The sequence below is a fragment of the Balaenoptera physalus genome, assembly GCF_965194825.1.
Source record: "Balaenoptera physalus genome assembly, chromosome: 2".
Lineage (NCBI taxonomy): Eukaryota > Metazoa > Chordata > Mammalia > Artiodactyla > Balaenopteridae > Balaenoptera > Balaenoptera physalus.
In genome coordinates, this window is record NC_138883.1 from 38,605,481 (window position 1) to 38,622,248 (window position 16,768).

General features: G+C 33.6%; 1 protein-coding gene across 1 annotated transcript in view; it reads left to right on the plus strand.

Annotated features, from left to right (window-relative positions):
* Positions 1–16,768, plus strand: part of KCNH5 (potassium voltage-gated channel subfamily H member 5) — a 334,448-nt gene that overhangs the window by 22,279 nt on the left and 295,401 nt on the right. Inside the window, exon 2 of the mRNA XM_082450353.1 lies at positions 5,742–5,865. Coding sequence (XP_082306479.1) covers positions 5,742–5,865 — 124 coding nt within the window. The remainder of the gene's footprint in view (positions 1–5,741; positions 5,866–16,768) is intronic.

The following is a 16,768-nucleotide window of genomic DNA, read 5'->3' on the forward strand; positions in this document are numbered from 1 at the left end:
GATTACTGTATGAGTCTTAAAAATTTTTGTCTTCCTCAAAGTTGCAAAGATTTCCTTCTATGTTTTCTTTTTAGTTTTCACTTTTGTGTTTAAGTCTATGACCTGTTTTAAATCATTTTCGTGTGTGTGGTGTGAAGTAGGGGTCATGGGTCAATTTCCGCTTGTATGGATAGCCAGTCATTTTAGCACAGTTCATTGAAGTTGTCTTTATTAATGAAACTGCCTTGGCATCTTTGCAAAAAATCAGTTGACCATTTATGTAAGGGTCTATTTCTGAACTCTTTAAACTGTTTCGTTGATCTATTTGTCCTCACTCCAATCTCATACTATATTAATTACTATAATTGTATGTTTCTCCAACTTGGTCCTTCTTTTTCAGATTTTATTTTGGGTTATTTTAGGTAATTTGTATTTTCACAAACATTTTATAATTATTTTGTCAATTACTTCAAAAAAGCCTGTTGATATTTTCATTGGGATTGTATTAAATCTATAGACTGATTTGTAGAGAATTGAAGTCTTAAAATATCCAGTCTTTCAATTCATTCACATGGCATAGCTCTCCATTTGTTTAGAAACCATTTGTAAGCAGCTTTTTTTAGTTTTCACTCTAGAGGTCCTACATGTATTTTGTTAAATTTATTTCTAAGTATTTTATACTTTTTGGTATCATTCTAAGTGAAATTGCTTTTCATTTTCCAATTCTTTAACGCTAGTTAATAGAAACAAAATAGATTTTATATTGACTTTATGTCTTGTAACCTTGCTTAATTCACTCAAAAATTTTAGATATCCTTTTGAATATTCCTTAGGATTTTCTACATAAACAATCATGTCATCTGCAAATAGAAAAAAAGTTACATTTACCTTTTAAACATTTATATCTTCTGTATTTTTTTGGTTTGTTTCTCTCTTTTTCTTTTTTTTCCCTTTATTTTCTTAGATGGACCTCCAATGAAATGTTGAGTGTAAGGGTTGAGAGTATATATCATTGACTTTTTCCTAATCTTAGGGGGAAAATATTTAGTATTCTAGCTTTAAAAATGATGTTAGCTATGGATTTTTTAGCAGGTATCCTCTATCAGTTTGAGGAAGTTTTCTTTTATTCTTAGTTTGCTCAGACATTTTAACCATGAGTGAGTATGAATTTTGTCAAATGCTTTTTTCTGTATCTATTGATATATAATCATACGGCTTTTTCTTTTATTCTGTTGATGGATTGCATTGATTGATTTCATAATGATAAATCAACCTTATGTTCATGAGAGAAACCCTACTTGGTTATGATCTATTTTCATTTTTATATATTGCCGGATTCTATTTGCCAATATTTTCTTCTGGATTTTTGCAACTACATTCATAAGATCTATTGGTCAGTAATTCTTTCTTTAACAGCCCTTGTCAGATTTTGGTATCATAATAATGCTAACCTCATAAAACAAGTTAAGAAATGTTTCCTCACCTATTTTCCGAGAGTTTGTGTAATATTTGTACTATGTCTTACTTAAATATTTGAAAGAATTCCCTGAGCCCATAGCCATCCAGATGGCTTTAGTTTTCATTAAAATATATTAAGCTATTCAAATTTTCTATTTCTTTTTGTGCCTGTTTTTATAAGTTTTTTTTCAGAAATTTAATTCATTTCATCATAGTTTTATAATTCATTGGCAAAATATTGTTTGCACTGTACCTTTATTACCATTTGCTGTGTGTACTATATCCAGTGATGTCTCCTCTTTCATTCTTGATGATGGTAACTTGTGTTTTCTTCAAGTTCACTCTTTGAATGTTTTCTGTTTCACTGATCTACATTCTGACCTTTATTTACTTCCTTCTATTTAATTTGGATTTAATAGCTATTATTTTTCTAGTTTCTTCATAAAAGAGTTTAGATTATTGATTTTAAACTTTTCATTAAAAATAAACCTTTAAAATGAGAAATTTCTCTCTAAGCACTGCTTTAAATGTATACAACAAACTTTCTATCATCCAGTTTAAAATATCTTCTATATTTCTGTTGATTTCTTCTTTGACCCAGTGGTTTAGAAATGAATTGGGTAACATCCAAATACTGTAGATTTTTCTAGATAATTAAAAAAAATGATTTCTGATTTAATTACTTTGAAGTCAGAAAATATACTTTATGTAATTTCAATATTTTGGAATTTATTGACAATTTTTGTGGCTCAGAGTCAGTTACATCTTGGTGGAATTTCCACACGCACTGAAAAAGAATGTGTATTCTGTAGTGTAGTGTGGGGTGTTCTATAAATGTCAGTTAGTTTGAGTTAGTTGATAGTGTTGGTGTTCAAATATTCTGTATCCTCAATCAGTTCTTCATCTGGTTGTTCTGCTAGTTAAGGCAGAAGGTTAAAATCTCCTATTATTATTGTGAAATTGTCTATCCTAGTTATGTCATTTTTTTCTTCATGCATTTTGAAGCTCTTTCATTACTTTCATATGCATTTGAGAATGCTGTGTCTTCTTAATGAATTGACTCCTTTATTATTATTAAATGTTCCTCTTTATTTCTATTACCCCTTGTCTTCAGCTACTTTATTTTGTATTATCATGGGCAGACTTACTTTCTTATGCTTAGTGTTTGAGTAGTGTATTTTCCCCCACACTTTCACTTTCAATTTTCAAATTTAAAAATTTTTAAAGTCTTTATTGAACTTGTTACAATATTGCTTCTGTTTTATGTTTTGGTTTTTTTGGCCCCGAGGCATGTGGGATTTTAGCTCCCTGACCAGGGATTGAACCCACACCCTCTGCATTGGAAGGTGAAGTCTTAACCACTGGACCACCAGGGAAGTCCCGATCTATCTCTTTATACTTTAAATGGCTCTCTTAAAATACTAGACTATCAGTTTCTATTCTTTTTTTAAAAAATCCAGTCTGAAAATTTCTGTCTTAAAATTAGTGTGTTTATTCCATTTACATTTAATGTAATGCTTGATATAGTTGGATTTAGGGCTACCATCCTGTGGTTTATTTTCTATTTGTCCTATCTGTTGTTTGTTTTTCCCTTCTTGATGTTTTTTGTGGGGGTTATTGTTATTATTATTGTTACTATAATTATTTTCTCAGCTAAAATACCTGTTACATTTGTTTTATTGTGATTCTGCTGGCAATGGTTTCTCCCAGCTTTTGTTTCTTAGTATGTCTTTATTTGACCTTCAATTTTGAAGGATATCTTCGCTCTCTATAAAAATCTAGGTTGATAAATATTTTTCTCTCAGTATTTTAAAGATGTCATTCCATTGATTTCTGGCCTCCTTTGTTTTTCATACTTTGTATGCTGTAGTTATTACACCTCCCCAACATATAACACATATAAATAATGTATCTTTTTTTTTTATGTTTAAAATTTTTTTACCTTATTTTTTATTAGCAATTTTACTGTCATCTTCCTACTGTTGCTTTCTTTGGTTTATCTTGCTTAAGGTTTACTGAGCTAAGATCTCTGTGTTGCTATTTTTCATGCTATTTGAAAAATTTTAGTCATTCTTTATCTAAGTAACATCTGTGTCCTATTCTGTTTTTTTCCCCAGACTCAGCTACATATATTTTAGGTTGCTCGATATTGTCCTCCCAGAATATCTTTTCAGTTATTTTCTCTTTTTGCTTCAGTTTACAATAATTTGCATTGATATGTTTTTAAACTGTCCTTTCTTTTTCAGCATCCAATATATTGTTAAATCTATTCAGTTTTTTATTTCAGAGATGGTATTGTTTATTTCTATGTTCCCATCTCAACCTATTGCCTATTTTTTCTCTGGATTATTGTTACAATTTCCTGTTTCTTTGCATGCTTAATAATTTTTAATTGTATATGGACATTGTATTGATACAATGCAGAGATTTTGAACTTCATTATTTTCCTTTGAAGAGGATTTCATTTTATTTTGGCAGGTGGTTAAATTACTGGTGTGTCACCTTAATTATGATTTTAGCTTTTTTTATTTTTTTTTTTAGTATGAGTCTATTTTCTACATTTTTGATCTTAGTCTCAGGTCATAACCCTTTATCCTGAGACTTGATTTTTATTCCTGAAGTAAGGCCTTCTGTGGAATTAATGGAAAGCTCAAGGTATTTACCAAGCTTCTCTAACTTGATAGGACTCGAACTCCAAAATTTGTCCTATAGCTTTGGGAAGCTGATGAAGTTTCTGCCTACCTCTTTAGCCTTCTAGTCATTGCAAGACAAGATGGGTTCCTTGTAGTCTCATCCTGTGCATGCAGTTTAGGTCACAGAGAAGGATTTGAGGTGGATTTATATACAGGTTTATGGCTCCCTATGTTAAAGGAACTCCACCTTAACTTCAAGCTGCTTTGGCGGTCCCATATTATGACCTTTGACTTTTTAGCCCCATAAGACTTTTCTGTTTGAGCTATCACCCACGAACTGTACAAACTGAGAAGTGCTCTCAAGGGAATGGACAGTTAAATGAATATCTCACCTAATGTGTCTTCCTTTTTTCAAGGGTTTGTGTTTTCCAGTTTCTATCCACTTTTGATTGTATTTTAGTGCCTTGAAACAGATTTTTTCCCCATATGTTGGCCCATGCTTCTTGATTCGGCATCTGTTCTGGTGAATTGTAATTGGTTACATATATGTTTTTCTTAATATGTAAGTTGTTTGAGAGTAAAGGGCATGGTTTATTGATCTTTATTTTATCCCATTGTCTGATCCAGAGTAGTGCCTTGTACTTAGCAGCGACTTAGTCAGTGAATTGCATTGTTATTTATATGAAGACCAACTGTGAGTCAGAATTTAAACTTAAAGTCATCTACTCATAAGTTAATTTCTCTTCAGTACACCACTCAATATGAGTTTAAAGAAGATTTTTTAGGTAGATATTTTGAAGTATAGTATTCCCTTAAAAATCTACTTGTAAAATATTGATATTTATTTTAAAAATAATTTTTTGTTTTATATTTTAATATTGTTTTAATTTTGATTTTAACATATTTATCATTTGACCTACAAAACTGCTATAGTTACTGCCTAAAACTGCTGGATTTTCAATCAACGTATATGCCAAAAGATATTATTCTTTGTATTAATTTTTATACCTAAAGCAAAACCACTTCTCCACGCAAAACAGACCAGAGATGTTTCTTTTATTTAGAATAATGGTAGTTTCCAAATTCTGTGTAGCATGTGGTAGAAAATAATGTCTTTGAATAATTTTATTTTAAAAAGGGACTTTATTTAAAAATTTGATTTTAAATTAGACTTCTCTAGATCAAACTGATGGACAAAGAATTTGTCCCATCATGTCAAAATTACATTAATGCAATTTTTGGAGTAATCATCCAAATTTGTCTCTGTTATTAAGTTTAATATTCTCAGTTTGTAGAGAAGTGACTGTAGCCCTTAGTCTTAATAAATTAAACTGTTTTTAGCTGTGATTATTATAGTCATTAACATTTATTTAATATTAACCATGCTTTGTTTTCATAGTGTAGTGTTTACTAGAATGCAAAGAGTATTGTAAACTGGCTTCTTTTCAATGGAGTTTTTAGTTTATATGCAAATCTTGTACTCATTGCGGATCTCACTTGCTGATCATGCTAAACTAATAATGCCAATTTCAAAGATACGTTTTATTATTTGTACCATAACAAACCATAGTTATATTTGTTTATTTTTATGAATTTGTCTTTTTAATTACTTGAAAGAAGTACATTGTTAAATGCAGCTAAAAAACTTCCCTTTTCTTCTTTCTCCTTTAGAATCGAGTTTCTTACTGGGAAATGCCCAGATTGTGGATTGGCCTGTAGTTTATAGTAATGACGGTTTTTGCAAACTCTCTGGGTATCATCGTGCTGACGTCATGCAGAAAAGTAGCACTTGCAGGTAGGTAACAGAACAGCTCAGGAATGTTTTCTAAAGTTTAACTAAATGTTGAATGTGGTTAAAAAGCTTAAACTTACTTAGACTCGCTGTGATTTGGTCTTGCACCCAGTTCTTTGTACAGAGCTCCCAAAACTCTTGGAATTTCTTGTTATATGTTAATGAGGTGAGTTTTGGAAAGCCCTAGATAACCTAAAGACAGGGTTGGCTGCCAGAGGAGCCAACCATGTGATTAGTACCATGCCCTCTCCCCAGTCTCCTGGAGAGGGGCTGGAGGTTGAATCAATACCAATGGCAATGATTTAATCAATTATGACTGCGTTATGAAGCCTCCATAAAAACTCAGAGGACAGTTTCTGAGGCCTTCCAGTTTGGGCAACATGTGGAAGTGCCGAGAGTAGTATGTCTGGTGAGGGCATGGAAGCCCCATACCTTGTCCTGTGCATCTCTTCCATCTGCCTGTTTCTGAGTTATATCCTTTTATAATAAACCAGTAATCTGGTAAGCAAAATGTTTCTCTGAGCTCTGTGAGTCTCTCTAGCAAATTATTCAAACCAAAGGAAGAGGTCATGGGAACCTCTGATATATAGCTGTTTGTCAAAAGTACACATAACAACCTCTGCTTGTACCTGGTGCTGAAGTTTACGAAGGGTGTCATGGGAACCTCCAATCTGTATTAGGTGGGTCAGAAGCACAGGCAACGACCTAGGCTTGTGACTGATGCCTGAAGTTCGGTGGAGGGTAGTCTTGTAGGACTGAACCCTCAATGTTTAACCTGTGGAATCTGATGCTATCTGCAGGTAAGTAGTGTCAGAATTGAGTTGAATCATAGGACACCCAGCTGGTGTCCCTAGAATTGCTTGTTGTTGGTATAGGGAAACTCTCCACCACACCCCCACCCACAGATTGGAATTGGTACCAGAACCTATTGATTCACATGAAAACTATAGGGTAAAAATTATGTTAGAATGTTAAGGAAACTAAACTGTCAATAGAAATACATAGTTTAAGAGCCACTGGTGAGAACTTTTGCAAAGAGAAATATTTTTGCATAGCTGTGAATTTATTAATTCATTCAATAAATATTTTTTGATCATCCTCTATGGGCCACAACTATTCTAGGTGCCAAGTGATCAAAGGAACATCCTATATCAGAGGACCATTGATGTCATCAGCACTTCTTGAGTTGCTAAAACTGTATTGAACAAAGTAGAGGCAACAACCCCCAACCAAGTAGGACATGGTTTTTGAACATTTAAAAAAATCAAAATAAAGTTCTTTCATCCTGTGTAAATCACACGTACTTTGTTATGTTGGTACATTGTACCACTGCTATTTTGTTTGACTTATGTAAAACAGAATCTGGCATTTATATTATTTATAACAATTCTTTTAAAATATTCCATATCTGTGAGCTTAAAGAGAGTATTACCAAAAAAGATCATAAAAAAGAAAAGGAAACTCTATATAAGGAACCAATTTAGAACCGAAAACTTTTCACAATATTTCAGTAAGGCCAGATGGGATGTTTTTTCCTTGAGTTAATTTTTCTTTAAAGCTCACACTTAACTAAGTACCAAAATCATGTTATTTTAGAACTGCAAGGGGTCTGAATTATTTTCTACTCCATATTCGTTATTTTTCAGAGGAAAAACTGAGTTAGAATTAGGTTAAGGGATTTGCCCAGGGAAACAGTGATTTATTTATCTTTTTTTCTACCCATTTATGCTGCGAAACATTATATGCATATACAAATATATATATTCTACACCTTCATGGAGGGTAGGGATTGCATATGGAGTCCAAACCTGACTATACATGGGAATCACTTAGAGAGGTTTTGCAAGACACAGATTCTCAGACCTCCCCTTAAACCTATTGAATCAGAATCACCCCAGGTGGGTCGGTGGGGGCAGGAATCAGTGCTTTTAACCAGCAGCTCTGATGATCCCAACGCTTAGCCAGCATTGAGAAATTATCTGTTCAAACATCCTCTTTCTTCACTTATCCTCTCCCAGCAAGCCTCATTTTCTCTCTACTAAAGTCATTCTCATATTCAGCCTTCACTTCCAGGCCTGAAATTGGTAGGTGGGAATGATGAAAAACTGTGGCCCCTCGTTGAGACACTCTCTTTGGTAGCCCTGATGTCTCTTGTGCCTTTTTATCTGCTGGGTGGATATTAGCTCTTGGCCTAGCACTGTCACTGAGGTGTGTGTTCTAAATTCTGGGAGGCCAAGGTTTGTATTGAGCATTTCTGCTCCCTTATGTCTCAGCAGGGTTTAGGTTAGGAAAAGGTTAGTTTTATGGTAGACCTAACCTGTGGAACAGGTTCTATAGAGAATTCCAGGAAATATAGATGCTCCCATACTATTTCCTGACCTCCCATCATCATCATGCCGGGCTTGTTTCAAGTTGCCATCTTCTACCTGAAGGTGCTCATGACTTTTCCTCCTTTGACTCCCTATAGTTCATCATTTGGCACCATCATATGGCCTTAAACTAGTTTTTCTTATCCCTGGGGTTTTCATCGCTATTGCTTTTGTTGTCATTTTTGAGATGTATTGCTCTTCATATCTGGATATATTGTAAAGTCACGCTCACATCTCTTCTTGCTTCCCATGTATCTGCCCCTATACCCCAGCCTGTTTTCTTTGGCATGTGCAATTTTTCCTATAAAAAGTTCATTAAAAAATGCTGGCATGTTGTAATTGTATACTCTCTCCGCTTAAAGCATTGCTTTCCCTCCTACCACCAGTGCCAGATTATTCATTCCTTGAAGGTAAGGATTCCATCTTGTTCACTTTTGTATGCACTACAGGACACAGCTCAGTGTTTTGTGTCAGTATTGTTGAATTGGTTGGCTTGTTTTGCAATAAACCCTAACCTAGGTCTCACAGGCTTCTGTATAACATGCTTTTATTTATTGTATTTCATCCCAAGTGTTATGGTATTTGAGGCGGGTAAGAAAGCAGAGAGCTTTGGATTATGTTACACTTTTTCACTGTGGGAAGAAGTATGCAAATCTCTCCCCAATTCTTCTTCACTTTTGTTAGAGATAGTATTTTCAAAATACCAGTATACTTTTATTTTTTTTTTAAACATGTTTAGTGGAGTATAATTGCTTTACAATGTTGTGTTAGTTTTTGCTCTATAACAAAATGAATCAGCTATATGTATACATATATCCCCATATCCCCTCCCTCTTGAGTCTCCCTCCCACCCTCCCTATCCCACCCGCCCATCCCACCCCTCTAGATGGTCACAAAGCACGGAGCTGATCTCGCTGTGCTATGCAGCTGCTTCCCACTAGCTACCTATTTTACATTTGGTAGTGTATATATGTCAATGCTACTCTATCACTTCGTCGCAGCTTACCCTTCCCCCTCCCTGTGTCAAGTCCATTCTCTACGAATACCAATATTCTTCAAAAATTTTTTTATTCAGGCATAGTTAATTTACAAGATTATATTAATTTCAGGTGTATAACAGTGATTCAAAATTTTTATAAATTATACTCCATTTAAAGTTATTTTAAAATATTGGCTATATTTCTTGTGCTGTACAATATATCCTTGTAGCTTATTTATAAATCATAGTTTGTACCTCTTAATCCCCTACCCTTATCTTACCCCTCCCCTCTTCCCTCTCCTCACTGGTAATCACTAGTTAAACATAACAGTATTCTTAACACAAACGATTATTACTTGATTGCACAAAATGCCCATTGTGTTCTGCTAATCTACAACTTGCAAGCAATTGAATGCTCTCGCAGAACAATGAAGACTAGCATCTGATATATGAGCAAGTGTTTGAATCCTATCGGGTTTTCTTAAGACATAGTTTATTTTAATGCACGTCCCTTTCAAACCTCTACATTCCGTTTTAAAATTAAACTACACCCATTTTACTTTCATTGAAGCACTTTTTAGAAGAATGAAGACCTGGAAATAATAAAAATGTCTGGTAGTATATTTATTAAAAAATGTTATGGCAAAGCCCTAACTTCCTACATCATATGTTGGAAGAATAATGACACTGAAAGAAGCTAACAATGTGTTACTAAGTAAAAAAATCAACCAACCAGCCAAATAAACAAACAAAAAAGATTTCAAAACAATATCTGCATCATGATTCCAATTTTTTTTTACATATAGTTGTTTTCCATTTCCTGTATGTCTATAAAAGCCTTTGAATATGATGCCCAAGGAAACAGAGGGAGGAAAGAAAATTTTATACACATTTAGAAATACAGTGTTAAAGCTAATGTTATACAGTTTTGGAATCACTGAATTCCAGTTGAATATGGAGATAAATAATTTGATACTGAGGGTAGCCTTGTAAACAAATCAAAGAATTTTACTGATTTTAATAATGACAAGTTTTAGACAAACATAACAGAATAAGAAACTACAAATCAGTGAGTATCACTTTGTGAGGAAAAAATATGAATACTTTATGTGCTGAAAAAGAGTCATCTTTGTATACAGCTTGCACTAGATGGATTAAAATTGATAGGATTAAAGTGGTAACTGCATAAGATTACATGTCCTATTTTTAAAATACTCAAATGTGAGTTGTTTTATGGAAAATGACAAATATTAATTTGTAATTTTACAATATCAAGAGGCTAAGATTATTTATACATTATATATTATTATACTTTATTTATACATTTGTATATTTATTCTGTTTTCTTATCATTTTCCTTCTTTGTCTTTCCCAATCCTTCTCCCATTAGACCAGGTGCATAGAATCAAATTAAACACTCCTCAGTTTGTCCCAATGTTATCATTTGGATCTCTCTGGGCACAGTCTATTTATTTTATTTTAATTTAATTTTATTTGTTTTATTTTGTTTCATCTTCTTTTCTTTCATTTCTTTTCCCCTTCATTCCATTGCCCTTCATCTTCCATAGTTATTCATTTTAGTGTGTTCATTGTATGTCTTTCTAATCCATCTTCCATGTGTTTAATAAATACGTGTATTCTTGAAATGATGTTGCTTTGTGTGTGTTTGTTTTTAAGGCCTACATAATTCATACCATGCAGTAAGATATACAGTTTCTTACTCTTTTCACTCACCATTATGTTTTTGATTTTTTTTAATGTTGCTATATCATAATCTATTTCATCATGTCTGACTGTTTCATAGTGTTCCAGGGTCCTCACAGCCTTCATTTTCTTTATCCACTTTACTAGTCTTGAACTCCAACTTCTGACACTTTGCTACTCCAGCAAGTTGGAGGTAAACATCCTCATACACATCTTCTTGTGTTCCCATGGGAGAAGTTGTCTGTCTCTATGCCCAGAAATAGGATTGCTGGATAGTAGAATATATGCAGAAATTGTAAATTAACTGCTGTCAGATTGCTGTCCAGAATGGCCCTCTGTTTCTACTCTCCGCAGCCATGAGGGAGGGTTTTCCTATATCCTTGCATTTTATAAGAGTAGCTAAATTTCTCCAAAAAAAAAAATCTGATGTGTGCCATGTACTGTCTCATTTTTATTTTAGCTAAAATTTCAAAAAATATTTTAATGAAATTTCTGGATTCCTAGGAAGTTCAAATGTTCATTTTATTGTCCAATAATTTCATTTCCAAGCTTTTGGACTGTTGCTCTTTACTGAGGGACACAAAATGTATTGCGTGTTTGTAGGAGATTGTATGTAAGTTTTGGGGGAATGGCATTTAAAAATATCTGATCTTATCTCAGGACCCTTAGAAAGCCCTGACAGTCGAGACATACTGTCATAGGTCAGGTAGAAACCACTTTAGCATTTTGCCTTTGATTAACCTGAACCTTTTAAAAACCTGTTCTGCTTCTTTTTAAATTTATTTTTCATTTATTTATTTTTGTTTTTTAAGATAAAGGGGTGAGAAGAGCAATCAGATAGGTAGGGAAGATTGGAGTAGATAGATGCTTTCAAATACATTTGTTTTTTTTTGGAAGGCCCATTAATAATTCTTAACCAAGCTATCAAATTAGACGATGAAGCAGAGATATTAAGAGACACTTTATTGGATGTATTTTCACAGGTAGTTTTATTAACACAGGGTTACCTCAGTCAACAAGAGAACATTACACATGATGGATGTCAGTCAGTCTGGTTCCATTTGGCTGAGGGCTCTGCTTCACGATTAGCGAAAGTGTTGAAAGGCAGAGGTGCCTCAGTGATGTCACACTGCAAAGGTTAGAAATGTCTAGTTCTATTCCTCGTTTCCTTTAATTACGTGTCATGGAGCTACCATTTATGACTCTATCTAAATCCTTTTAAGCTCACATAAATTAATGGGTTGTGAAGCCCTTTGATTATGATCCATTGTATAAAGTATGTAATGCTTTGATTTATTATAAAATTACTTCTTTCAGATTTTGAAAGCTGTTCTTGTTTGTTTCTAAATCCTTCTCCTCACTCTCTCTTAGGCTTCTTATTTTCTCATCCTTTGACTATAGGTTTCAGCCCATCCTCCCATTAACTTTTGTGATGATTTTACTTTTGTGGCTGAATCTCAGCTGGAGACCACATATTATTAAGTCAATCTGTGTGGCTTCTGTGAGGAAGCACTTGCTAGGCTGTGAACTACAGCCTATACATAATATTATCCTTTACTCATGGTGACTGAATGTTTGTGTGCTTATTAGTCCAGGAACATTGTTGACCATTAGCAGATTAAGATAGATTGGCAGCACTCACGATTAGATTATATATTTTTTCACTTCGTAAGATTCCTTTCTCCTTTGGAAGTCTGTCAACATTATAGCCATACTTACTGTCAGGTATTATAATGAGGCTGGTTTGTGAGATTTTGATGGCAAAACAAGGGATCCAAAAATAAGTAAATCTTGCTATAAACCAAAGCCAACTAGTCCTAGAAGTTTCCTAGGGTAGGATATACAGGAAAGATATACTGCCAAATGCTCAGGCAAGCTGGATATGGCCCAAGCCAGGCCTCAGGAAATCTCCCTTACTCCCAAGATCAAATCTTCCCACAAGTTAGTTGTGTGGCAAGGTAAGTGGCCAGATAATCCAGCAGCAGGCCCTGGGTGAATTTATGCCTCAATGTCATGGGTTCAAAAAGGAAGAAGACACACAAAATGATGTGTGTATCCCTTTAAGACACAGGGACCCTGCCCATTAGCAGGCATGGCCCAACCCTTGCCCTAGAATTGTAGAGGAGCAAAGGAGTAGGGTTGGGCTGGAGGGGCTTCTAACCCCACCCATAAGAAGCATTCTAGTAATAATTCAGTCATTGTACAGCACATTATAATTTGCAACTTCATGTGCATTATCCTTTTAATCCTCACCCTCTGAGTTATATTAACATTACCATCATTTTACTGATGAGGGAACTAAGAGTCAGAGAAGAGAACTTGGCCATGAACCTTACAGATTGTAAGTGGTCCTCTAAGTGCAGTGGTCCTCTGTTATATTGTGGCTGCTCCGTATTATAGCAGGGATAGATTGCTTCTGTGCATCTAATTTTATTTTCCTTCCAATAAGATAACAGTGCAGTTGTAGAAGTCATTTATTATTACTGAAGGGGAGCTTGGCTATCTAAGAGAGTAATTTGAAGTTCTGTAATTTTTTAGTATTCCCATTATATATTCCTGGAGGATATTCAATAAGAGACATAAAAAGTGTATAAGATTATTATATAGATATATCGTTTCTAAAGTCTGATGATTATCATTTCTAAATCTTGGTTTCCTTCAAATCTCATTAACCATTCAAAGACTGTATTGAGCTTCAGCCATCTGCAATCAGGCTGCAGGAAACCTCGGTAAAGAAATTCAACATTTACACATAAAAAATGCCAAGCAAGTAAGCAAATGTGCCATACACATAAAATATGCAGAAGCATTGATTTAGTCATTTTGGTTTGGACAACTTTGGGTGGAAACACTTTCAAAGTCTGAATTAATCTCCAGAACACTTGCTTTGGAAGGTTGGATAATACATTTCAGACATTCTTTCAGGTCATTTTGAAATATCTTTTGTTATGTAACTGCTGCATTTTACCACTTCAAATATGTGTTCTGTCTCTGGAAATACGTAGTTTTAAAACTTAAAATAAAAATATGAGTGAAACTGCGTAAGAAATAAAAGCCTATTTTTGAAAAATTATTCAGAGTATAATAAGCTGGGATTTTTTTCTTAAAATGATCCTATTTTCTTAGGACAGTCTATTTTAGCATTGGGAGAGCTAAAGAATGGGTTATAGAATTTTTCAGAGTTTATTTGAGAAATTGCTTGTTTTCACCTTCTCTTCAGCATTTTAGCTGAATCAGACTTGTGTTATATTTCTTCCTAAGTGGTATTATTACATCAATTTCTAAGACAGTTTCTTTTTTTTAAATTTGAGTTGTAACATTTTAAATCCTATTCGAGTTAATTTTTCACCATTTTTATCCTAGTTGCTTGTTATATTATAGATGATTTCTTTTTTATGTTTTTCTGTTGGCCAATTATGAATATTGTGCTTTGGTTTACTGAACTATAGACTCTGACATTTAGTAATAGGAGTAAATACTTTCTCTTTTCTTTAAGACCACCAACATTTATTTAGTTTAATTACCCTTATTATTATTATTTTTTGAATTTTTAATGTTTTCTCTTTATTAGTGTCTTTAGGTTAAAAATAACAGTCAATAAAAAAGTTTACTTGTCTGTAAAAAATATTAACAGTATTAAATAGTGTTTTATTTGTGGGGAGGAAAGGAGGGTGACTTTGTGCATTTTAACTGAGGAATTCTAATTTAATTATAATGCCCTCAGGAGATTTTCATAAAACTCGCATGAGCTGAAACTCAGGCTTTGACAGGAACAGTAGCTTTTCAATGCCCTCTGAAGCTTCATGTGTTAGTCTGGCTATAGGATTATGGAGTTAGAGTCTGTCATCCTATTCTGATATTCTCTTGCTTATTTTACTATTATAATGACAATTAAAAATTCCTTTTTTATAAAAGAGAAAAGTATTGTATTGAAAATGCAGGCCACAGATTGGATAACCTTTGGTTGGCCTCATCTACTTTCTTAGTTTTTAGAATTCTAGTTGCTTAGGTTAGTGTTACCATAAGATGGGTCATTATTCTGTAATTTTTTTTTTTTTTTGAATTTTTGAATTTTATTTTATTTATTTTTATTTTATTTATTTTGTAATACAGCAGGTTACTCTGTAATTTTTAGTTGTGATATGGTTTCGTGGTTGAATCCTGCTAGTTTTGCTGGCTCTTGCTAACAAACTATGCTTTTCATGTTGTAAACTTTCTAGATTGAGACATTCAGGAACAGATTTCCCATGAAGATAAAGAATCTTAACCTTCAGGGGCCTTTACTTGAGTGCATGTCTTTCAAGCCTCTGTACCTAATTTTGTTTTATAATTTTGTATTCCTTTCCTTAAAAAGGGCCCCTAAAATTGTATAAGCTTCAGGCCCCGCCACACTTGGATTTACCCCTGGCTAATAAGTTAATTTATTGAAAACTCCAAGAAAAGCAATAACAAAGATATACTTGAGCCTTCAAAAACTTAGTCAAGTGCCACATACTTTTTCCTGGTGGAAGAAATGGTCTGGACAATTATAGCAACTAGTAGAACTAGGTATCTGAAACCAGATGCACAACTGATGATTGGGAAAGCATCAGGAATAGGGTTTTATAGGCTTGTAGTGCTTGACTGAGTTCTGTTTTGTAAATTCTCAGACTATTGGTGAGTTTCTCTTAGAAAAAATAGATAGTTTAAAATGTTAGGAAATGTTTGTGGTATATGGAAATTCACTCTTTAATCTATGTTTTGTATGTGCCGTAGTAATAGCATATGTCTCCTTCAATTTCTCTTCTTTATTTTCCCTCCATTGGCTCTACTTGTACATATTTCAGAAAAATCCTCATAAATAGTGAGAATGCCAATGCAGTATATGTGTAATACGGAGTCTTCACATTTCATTGTAGTGTGGGAGTGTAAAAAAGATCATGCAAGCTGAAACCATGTAATAGGATATTAATACTCAATTGAAAAATTATGATTGTTCTGTGACCTTTAACAGTGTTTGTCAAAGCATTAAAAAATCTCTTACTGTTGGTTGTAAGGGCAGGGAAATGAAAATAATAGTCAAACTAATATTTATTTTGTACATTAGAGTATTTAGTGATCTATAACATTAGAAACATTGAGATGAAAGTGTTTCATTTCTTTGTAAAAAGCTATCACAAGTCATTTGAACAATTACATTCTCGTAATATATTTTATGATATGAAGAGAGCATTTTTTTTTAATCTCTTAGCAAACAGTCATACTCCTTTTAAGTTTGAATCCACTTCAACTCTTTTATCCTTCCACTTTCAGTATTGTGAATTACCTCTTAGGGCTCCTTTAATGTGAAGATTTTTTTACTGGCATGACTTCCTCTGGGAAACCTTGGTCTTTCTTATAACAGTCCCTTTCCTGATTTATGTTGATAAGTTTGTCCTCACTAGGTTCCTCTGCCTGCATATCTAGAGCCTCTCAAATGAGAGCAGTGTCAACATTCCCACTATTCTTATAGAAGAAATAACTGCATTTATGTTTAATTTGAATTTCACTTCCAGCATTATCACTTTACATTTCTTTGGTAGACTTTAATCTTTGATGGAGAATTCCTGCTTTTGTTTATCCATTTTTGTAAAATGTCACATTAGTTTACCACTGAGAGACACGGAGACAACACAGCTACACACTTTGCTGTCTGTGCATGAACTGAGTAGTAGTAGATGCACAGTAATACTGACAGGCTTTAAAAGAAGTGGTGTGATTTGTCACTGATTGTAATGTGTACTTGCTATTTACTAGTGACTTGTAGACTGATGAGCTAGCAGCAAAGTTTATACTTTATGCTATCATTCACAGTTAATATACTATGAAAACCAAA